The sequence below is a fragment of the Alligator sinensis genome, unplaced genomic scaffold, assembly GCF_000455745.1.
Source record: "Alligator sinensis unplaced genomic scaffold, ASM45574v1 scaffold1112_1, whole genome shotgun sequence".
NCBI classification, from domain to species: Eukaryota; Metazoa; Chordata; order Crocodylia; family Alligatoridae; genus Alligator; species Alligator sinensis.
Genome location: NW_005842327.1, coordinates 37,847 through 47,631, shown reverse-complemented (window position 1 = coordinate 47,631; position 9,785 = coordinate 37,847). Strand labels below are relative to the sequence as shown.

General features: G+C 38.8%; 1 protein-coding gene across 5 annotated transcripts in view; it reads right to left on the bottom strand.

The window, feature by feature from the left end:
- FAM126A (family with sequence similarity 126 member A) overlaps nucleotides 1–9,785 on the bottom strand; it is a 40,764-nt gene that overhangs the window by 12,702 nt on the left and 18,277 nt on the right. For 4 of the 5 annotated variants that reach the window (XM_006028584.3, XM_025210017.1, XM_025210015.1 and 1 more), the window contains 3 exons: nucleotides 5,987–6,103; nucleotides 5,058–5,145; nucleotides 4,368–4,527 (listed from right to left, as the gene is read on the bottom strand). In XM_006028584.3, the coding sequence (XP_006028646.1) occupies nucleotides 4,368–4,527; nucleotides 5,058–5,145; nucleotides 5,987–6,103 (365 nt within the window). The remainder of the gene's footprint in view (nucleotides 1–4,367; nucleotides 4,528–5,057; nucleotides 5,146–5,986; nucleotides 6,104–9,785) is intronic. The other variant, XM_025210014.1, reaches the window with a different exon arrangement.

Here is a 9,785-nt window from a genome sequence, read left to right as displayed (position 1 = left end):
GAGAGGGGGCAGGCTGGGAGTAGATATGGCAGAAGGGCAAGCTGCTTAACCTCCCCAAGTCACCTGCCCCCTGCAGCAGTGGAGGGATGAATTAAAGATGACCCTCCAATAATTAGATTCTATAGATGGAAAATGATATAAAAAATTATAAATTTTCCATGTATGAAATCTAATTAATGGAAGGTCATCTTAAATTCATGGTCATCCTAGATTCCAGTACATACAGTAAGTTAGCAAACTACCCAACTATTGTTAGCCAGTCTTGCAATCAAGTAGGTGGTAAACTGTGCAGCATGTAGAATCTTGAGTTCTTTACAAGCAAAATTGTCTATTAACTTATGCTATCCCAAATGTAATAGTACACAACTGTGTCCCATGAAAGGTTATTATAGGTTATTCATAAATCCAAATGGTGGTATTTAGAAATGCTAAAAATCCTGAGAAAATACCCCCTCACTTCACAAGATTCAACAGACTCATTTGGCCCTAAAACCTCTTCCATTCCTATTTCATGCTGTAATGCTTAGTATTCCAAGAATAGCATTATTTTTTTCTCCCCTCAAATGTAATCTTTTTTGCTGGGTGCTCCACAAACATCTACTTTGCTTCTTTTTATTCAATCATTTATGTAAATATACATCACATCTCATAACACAAAGAGTACCTTTCAATTGATGTTTCTACATAAAACAGATTCACTTCTGTCGGTGAGATAAAAGTTCTGGCAACACTTCATTAGTAAAACATTTATTTTAATTTCTTACTTTAGGTCTATACCTATTTCTCCAATTAAAAAACTCTGAAAGTTTACACCACGTATAGACTTTTCCTCCTTTTTTCTATTTGTGGATGGAGCTAGAACTATCATTAAAAACTTGCACTTAAGTGCAAATACTAAAGACCAACAGTGGAACTAACCCATTTGCTTTCATGTTTATCATCTGCAGGGAAACCAAGTCAAAAACAACAAAGTCATTTGTGACCAAATGTTGGTCTGTATCAAGTGAGTTTGATCCCTGTCTAATTACCAGTGGACAGATGCAACACTTTATTAAGTTTTTTGGCCTGCGTTATTGCTAAATCTCATAACTCCTTTTTTTCTACACTTAAGCAAAAGGCATAAACTAATTATCAGATAGCATATGCTCCCAAATTTTTCAATTCTCTCTACCAAGTCAAATGGCCATCCTAATTCAAACTACACCACACCTTCTTCAGCTGCAGGCTGGAATGACCCACCCCGGATTAGAGATGAAAGGGTAGGGGGGAGCTAGGACCCCACTGCACTCATCTCCATAATGGGGCAGGGAAATCACTTGCAACCACAACCCCCTTTCCTCCCCGCTTTTCCCCCCAGTTGCTGAATGGTGCAAAACCCACACATCTGCAGATGGGATCTAAAGGTTCTGCAGGCCAGATCCAGTCTGTGGGCCACAGGTTACAGATCCCTGCTCTACACAACTCCTTAAAGAACTGGCTCATTTCCTTCTTCCCTCTCTGCAGCATCTGGTTCTTTTCAATGCTACTCAAGTTCTCTGCTGAGTTACGGCACCTTGCCTCCATGACTCAATTTCTCAGTGAATGTTTCTGAAAATTGACAGTGAGGAAGAAACTTGCTACATAGATAGAGAGATGGTTGAAAAGGGAGCTGCTATTGACAACAATAGTCAGTTTTTTTGATAGAATTTTAAAAATAAGATTTTTGAAGATAGGTTGGTTTAATTTATAGAGCCCATGCCATTAAAACCCCCCACCAAAACACACTGATTCACAACCCAATGTAGGCTCACTTTTGGCATATAGAACAAAGAAACATCTAGTCATCCAAATGTACCTCCCCTCCCCCTGCAGACAGCCTCCAAAAAGCATTTTTGGGTGCAAAAGGTCTCATTTGAAATGTCATTTTCACCCCCTACTAAACCTTTTCCCCCTGGTTGCCAGCACCCATGGAGTCCCAAATTGAAGTCTTCTCACTGAATCAAATGTTACTTTGACAACTGTTGCTGGCCCCCCCGACCTGTAAAAGGGAAAACCCCCCAAACCCTACCACCATCACCACAAATCTTTGTGTCCATCTTATTTCCCTCTCCCCACAAAAGCTATCATACCTTGTTTTGAACATACTCATCAACTAGCATGAGGTTAAAATTATGCTTCTCTGAACCATCAAGTCATAAGAAAAGTTTTTTTCTAGCTTTTACTGAAATCTGACACTACCAAACACCTCTTGCCTTACTGTTATCTGCTGCAGCACACATATGTCCCACCCATTGTCTCTTGAACTTCACCATCTGCATCAAGCATGACCCCTGAAAGAAGGTAATATCAAAGCATGATTTCCATAGAGACTGAAATCTTTAAAGGTGCTGACACTTCAGGAAAGATAAGAACTGCATGAAGACCCAAACATTGGTCCTATAGTCCATATATTTATTCTATATTACCCAAAGTGACAGAAAACCACATTAAATCTACAGTAATTTGCCTTCGGTCCTTTTGAAGGAGATAACAGATCCAGGCTCTCTGGTCTATATTCAGCTGCATCACCAAATCTGAATTAACACCAAAGCCAGTCCTACTGAGTGAGCAATGGCTATTGGGACTCAAAGGAAAAAACAAACAAACTGCTAGTCTCTCCTCTGGCCGTATTTTGACTATAAACAGCCATTTTTGACAAATATGCTTTCACTATTTTTTTATATTTTTCATTGAGACTTTAATATAGGTATTAGTTTAAATTTACAATGTTACTCTAGTTACTTATAGCCATTAGCAAGTCTTTTGTAGATTAAAAAAAAAAATCAGCAGCAAGAGAGACATGGTATTTTTTTTATCCAAGTCCTACAGTTTGTTTGGTTTTTTTTAATGGTCATAATTTTATTGCTAGTTAAACAGCTCATAATTATGCCCATAGTAAGACCAACACTGAGCACATCATATACAAGTGAAAATGCCAATTATAATTAAAAAATGTAACTTGGTGAACTTCAACCCTATTCAGACCCAAGGTGAGGACAATCCAATCAATATAGCAACTGATTGGCAACTCTGATCTCTGGTCCATTTTCTCTTCCTCCTCAGAATGGAGCAGGCAGAGGATGGAGTGTGGATTAAAGCTTCTGGTTCTGCAGCCGTTCATTAAGTGTCCAGTTTTCTGGAAGACTACTTCAGGTCAGTGAGCACTTTTTTTTACTATTTCTTTCATTCTATCCATGGCAATTAATACAATCATAACATGAACCTTCTCCTGCTCTACCCTTAGTACATCTACCTAAGATTCTGCAGAATACCTTATCTACCGGAAATTACTTAGGTCAGTGCAAGTGTAACCACTTTATACTGGACACACGTGGAACTTCACAGATGTTTAACAGCAGCATCTATAAAGAGCTTGTATGTAACCAGTCTATCAGATTCAAGAGTTTTGTACAATCCCATTTTTCAGTTTAAAACATGAGCACTTGGAAAGAGAATTGTAAAATTTCCCCAGAACTGCATCAAATATGTTCATCCATCAGTTATGACAGTGGTTTTCAAACTTCCTGAAGTCACAGACAGAAATCTTTCATGTCACATCTGCCATGGAACCCCTACCCCCACCGTGGATCCAGGTGACCCAGCCCAACAATGGCAGCACGCTGCCTCCTGGACTGCTGTGCCATTACTTCCAATCTCTTTGCAAAACCCCTGATGACTAGGATCTCCATAAATCATACCATAAGTGCCCACCGCAGCAGCTCCTTTAATGTTTTTCATTTCACTGCTTGCTGCCCTGCCCCTGATTGCCCCCACCAGCCGGGCCGTTCGCCATTGACCACCGGGGAAGCAAAAACCACAGTTTTAAATGTGCTGTGGTTTTCACCTCCCCAGCGATCAGTGGCAAATGGCTCAGGCATGGGGTGCCTCTGCCAATCAAGGACAAGGGGTCAAGTGGTGAAATTAAAAACATTAAAGGAGCTGCTGTGGGGGGCACTTGGGTGCAATTTACAAAGATGATCTATAGCAGAACCCCAGGGTTCCATGGAACAGTTTGAAAACCACTGAGTCAGGAAAAAATAGGTATAGTTAACTGGTGGTAACCAGATTCAAGCCAGCAAAAGAGAGTGGATAATGATTCAGACATCCAAGTGTACAATATTCACTACCTAATTAAGTCTTCAGCAAATCCCCTTGGACCTGTATTAATAATGCCAGTACTTCTCTTAAGAGAAAGAAACAACCGTGATTTAAGAGACTTTCTTATAGCGATTAAACAAAAAATATGTAGTGCCTAAATTCCCTGCGTTGCTTTAAAAATTAAGGCTATTTTAAATGATAAATGCATCCCTAATACAAGTTAAAAGTTAAAGGCAAACAGTGTTTCTTACCATGTCTTTTCCATCTATGCCCCCGGATAGACATGCTAGTCACAGCATTTCTTGATATTCTAGATGAAGTAGGTGTAATTTCAACCTGAATGCACCTAGTACCTTCTTTACTAGATTTCATGGCACCTTGAGGCAGTGAAGCCTTTATTGCATTAGCAACCTAGAGAGGAAGAATGTGGGTGAAGTTCTTAACATTAAGATTTGCATTCTAATAGAAGTAACTTATTGTAAATGGTCCTAAAGTATTCTACTACTCTTGGAAAACTACTGTGTGCAATTTGAGTTCATGTGATTATATTGTTCGAAGTTCTGAAGAGAGAAAACTGCTGCAATTATACCTACTTTAGGTGATGTAAATTCAGTGAAATTTGAAAAGTATCATCACAATGCCTTAAGTAACTGTTGTGACAATAAGTAGCCATCTTTTCAAATGGAAACTAAAAATATTCTTCAGGGTGTTTTTGTGCTAACTTCTGAAGCTGTAAACTTTATTTATAATGGTTAAATGCACACACGAAGAACAAGCTTCCACACACCTTTAGCATAGGCAGTGTAAGTGATGCTTTATAAGCTTATAATTCCCTATTGTAGTGCTAAATCATAAGCATAATCAGGACGACTTATAGTGTAACAGCTCTGAATTAAAAATATTACCAGGGAGTTGAGGGGAGCGGTAGGCCAGGTACTTACCAGAAGTGGTTCTGGATACAATTCCAGCTGGGCTCTATACAAAACATCATCCATAGCTTTACGAGCCAGATCCCATTCTCCATTATAACTAAAAAACAAAAAAACAAACAAACACACACATACCCCATATGAATTTATTTTTCCTAAAGACTGCAAACTTGTTAGATTATCTCCCGTAGGGTACAGTTTTCTATTGATTATATTGTTTTCAAACATTTAGTACACTTCCCTCAGAAATCAGTTCTGATGAGTCCCCTAAGCTTACTATTTATAAAGACAAGTAGTATAGTGAAGCACAATTCTTATAGACTTTTTAATTTTATAAAAAATAAACAAACCGCAGACTGAAAATAAATGTGCTTATTTTCAACCACTTGTACTCCTGAACAAATTAGTTTTAGGTACATATCCAATAAAGTTGTGGCATTTTAGCACAATAGGTACAACAGTACTCTGCCACATTTCGCATATTGGTCAAATGTTATCAAGTTTGTAGGAGTTAATACAATAATTCCAAAAATAGTTGCAAGTTACCCATGACCACAAGCAGATCCTTATAGGACTGATGTTAAGAAAAGGAATAATATGGGAAATGAGAAAAATGCAAGATTAATTTTCTAAAACTATACACACATCTTTGTCAACTCAGAATTAACACATGCAAGAGAAATGTAGTATAAGTACCATTTTCAAGTAGCTGTTCACAGATATTCTGATCTCATTAAGTTTACCAGGTGGTATTTTCCTCATCCTGGGTATGCTAAATCACAGCTAACAGTATACAAAGTTTGCATGTCTATCAAGAAAAGAATATATATTCCAGAACATTTGATTAAGTCTGCCAATCAAATTAAATTTGAAAGGGTATAGCCACATGCAACTTAACCTATCATGTTTCTAAACAGAGTACAAGTTTAGCATAAACTTACAAGGCATAATAAATCCCAGTTAGCATTTGGACCATGAATTCAGAAGAAACTGGAATCCTGTTACTTATTCCTTTGTATTTTCTCACTTGTTGGCGAGGATATCCACACACGCAGATTCTAGAGAAACCACGTATTTATTATTAGTACAACTTCAATTAAGTGAGGCTTTGTATAATATGGTAGAGCTAAGAGTTTAGTAAGTGCCGTAACTAGAAAGGACATGGAAAAAATTAATCCACTCAGCAACTACATAGATATAGCTCTTTTCTGAGCTATATCACTGTTATCCATTTTGCAAGTGTTCAAAATGCCCTCTTCTGCCAGAGCACAAATCTTTCACACTAAACAGAAGACATTTGTGTCACAAACAACTGAATGGAAGAGCAAAAGTTTGAGCTTGTCAATTAAAATACACCTGAATTAGATAGCAAAAAATATATTTTTAATGGGAAAAGAGCTTCCTAATGAAATATACACTTGAATACAACTGCTAGAGTACTTGTCACTGAAATGAGAATTCCTAAAAGCAGATTCGTATATGTTGCTCTACATAAGAAAAAAATTGACTAATATGGACAAAGATATTTGGGAAGTGAGAAGTTTTGGGGTGGAAAAAAAAGAAGAAAAGAATGAGCTCTACATTCAAAAGATTTATGGAAGCAGTAGAAAAAAAAATTAACTTTGAAGTTGTTTTCAATCAAAATCCTATCAGATCCTGTAACCTATATGGGTCTTGGAGATCAAAGATGGCAATCATGTGCAGTGATTCACTGTATATATATTGCAATTTTTCCAAATAGGCAGCCTCCTTTCAGAATCTAAAGGAATATAATATAGTTCTGTTACAGTATTTTAAAATCTAATTTGATTTCTTCTTTCTGGTTCTGCTATTGATTTGCTGGGCACATCACTTCCCTGCCTCCTTTTCACCATACACCCTGTTTTGTCTACTTAAACATTAAGCTTTTCAGTTCTTTATGCATGTAAAGCAACTTATCATTTTTCCCAGGTTACAAGATCATATCAAACTTTAGATGTACTCGGAGTGCATACACACAAACTGCAGGAGTCCTGAGACTAAGACAGGCCAATGCATTATGCATTTATTAACCGCACAGTTTATATATCTGCACAAAGTTTAAGCAGTCAGTAAACAAAGCAGTAGACCTATCTCATTTAAAATCCACCCAGAATCCTATAATGTTAGTCTATTTGTTAAAGCTTTAATGAAGAGCTGAGCACCCCAGCTTGACTTTGCACCAAGGAGCCTGGAAGGGCTCTCAGTTTCCCTGCCACAGTGCTGGAAGACTGAAGAGTCACTGCACAGGATGGAGCCTGGAAACTGAGAACCCAGCTTGAACTCAAGCTAGCTGCAGAGCCAGAAGTCCCAGTTCCCAGGTCTGCAAGACAGGAATATGAGAAGCCCTCAAGTAAAAAACAACAGCAAACAAAAACCAAAGAATATCAAGTCTTCAGAGAACACCTGAGCAAAAATACAGTGCTACTGTAAATCAGAACTCGTGGTAGAAGTGATATCTTTTATTAGACCAACTAGAGTTTTGCAAAATAAATAAATAAACAAACAAACAAAAAACCGGTATTTAAATATTACTGTAATAATATTTAAATCATGCAGCAGTATTCTGAACCTTAAATCTCAGAACATCTGAGCTACAGTATCTTACTGCAATTAAATAGGAGCAGTAGAGGCTGACTCCCAGGAGAATGAGAGCTGACCCTGATCCATTTATAATTTCCTTTTCCAACTTTTTTTTTTTGGCATACATGCTATATGTTCACTACAACAGTATATGTTCCCCAGCCTGAGAAACACCAGTCTGGAAACTTTAAAAACATCCAACTGAACATCATACAGTCACATAAAATATTAGGACCCTACCTAATCCCCCTGTAGCCACAAGCAAACGTGTAAAATTATAATTGCAAAAGGGTCTACAAAAACATCCACTACGGATGTAGGTTGCTGACCCTTGCCCTTAAAGCTTTATGTTCTGGCCTGTGGACATGCCACAACAGGGGAAAAAAGAGGAATCAGCAGGCGCTTTTCCTGTGTTGCCGTGAGAAAAAGCAGTGGCAGCAGCTGGATCCTACCACATGCCTGCCTCTGACTCAAACTGGATCAATGCAGTCCACAGCCTTAAAAGGTTGCTGACCACTGCACTATGGCTCTTCCCACAGAATACCCCCTTCACAGACAGGATCTTTAGACCAAGGAGTCAAAGGCTTCCAGAACTACCATGTGCCACAAAAAGAGAGCAGGAGAGATCAAGGGGACCATCAATGCTTTGTACCCCTGCAATAGCTAAGAATTAAGTTAAAAATGCCCAAATAATCCTAGGAGGTAGACTACCCAAAAGACCTTGCCAAGTCTGACCCTGGGGTAAATTCATTCTTGAAACCAAACCCAGCAGTTGGTTTAACTCTAAGCACCTGAGCAAACCACTTCTCAGGGCTCCTATTTTAATAGACATAAAAGTATAGTATAGGACTGAAATTAGATTTTAAGTTCTTTAGTGCAGGCACCTCACCCAATTTTATTTGTACTGCATTGCACAAGATCTTAAAATGCTGACGGGCCCCTGAGCACTACAGCTGCCTGAAATGCGTCTATAGAAATTGGTCATAGTTAAACAAACTGTTTCCATCCTCCATTTCTTCACTGGAGATCAGACAGGAGAATGTACCACTTTCCTGTTCAGGAAGTCTGTCAAACCTAAGGACTGAGACATTTTAGCAAGGCACTATAGAAAAGCTTGACTGGCATTCATCCATCTTTCTTGACACATTTTGGAGGCTCAAGTTTACAAGTTACTGGGAAATAAAAGAGCCTCCAATATGTCAGCTACTTCGTGACAAATACCCATCCATGTGTACGATCTTACCTTCTGGTAAACAAGAGGTATATCTTGCCCCACTTTTACTGAGGAAAAAGTCACATCCTGTCTTACCTTCCAGGAACTTCTTTGTACACCCATACCCTCAAATACATACAGTTCCCTGTGCTTATAATGGATTCTGTCCAACAAGCAGCCACTGAGTTAAGTGCATACAAGCATCATGAGTTGGGACATCTAGTATGTAATGAAGTACAGTTAGAAGGAGGGAGTATTTAACAATAGCATTATAGTTATAGATTTATCCAGATCCATACTGAATTATATTCTTAAATAAGGCTAACTGTGGATTGATTTAGCTTGTTTGGCTTTAATTTATTCTCCTAAACAAAAGGGATTCTCACTGGTAATCATCAGGAATCCTGGTTTTCTCGGTTTAAAAAATGCAAATTATCTGATAAAACATACAAATTCCCTGATTAAAACCCCTAAATCCATTATTAAAATGAAACTCCACTATATATATGAGTATCAATTGAACAAAAATGTTTTATCAATATATTTACAACTTTAAAGCAATTTGGAAGCCTACCAGTGCCTCAATCACTATAATAAAATAAATTCTAAGCACCTATACATTGTGGTATTTGATTTTGGGTTTATCATGGAAAATCAGAGTTTTCCCTGTCCCCTTAGTTCACTGGGACACAGGTCCAGGCCCCTCACTCCCCACCCACAGCACCCCCACCCTGCCAGAGGGGAACCCCAGCTGCCAGGGCTACAGGGCCAGGGACCCAGGCCTGCAGCCCACTGCGGCAGCACCCGAGCCCTAACTGCCACCCACGGGAGGTGGTGGCTCCTGCAACGGAGCCAAGTGCAGAACCCAGCTCTCGCTTCCTCACAAGTGGCACAGCCAAAGCAGAGCCTTTGAAGTGGGGGGGGGG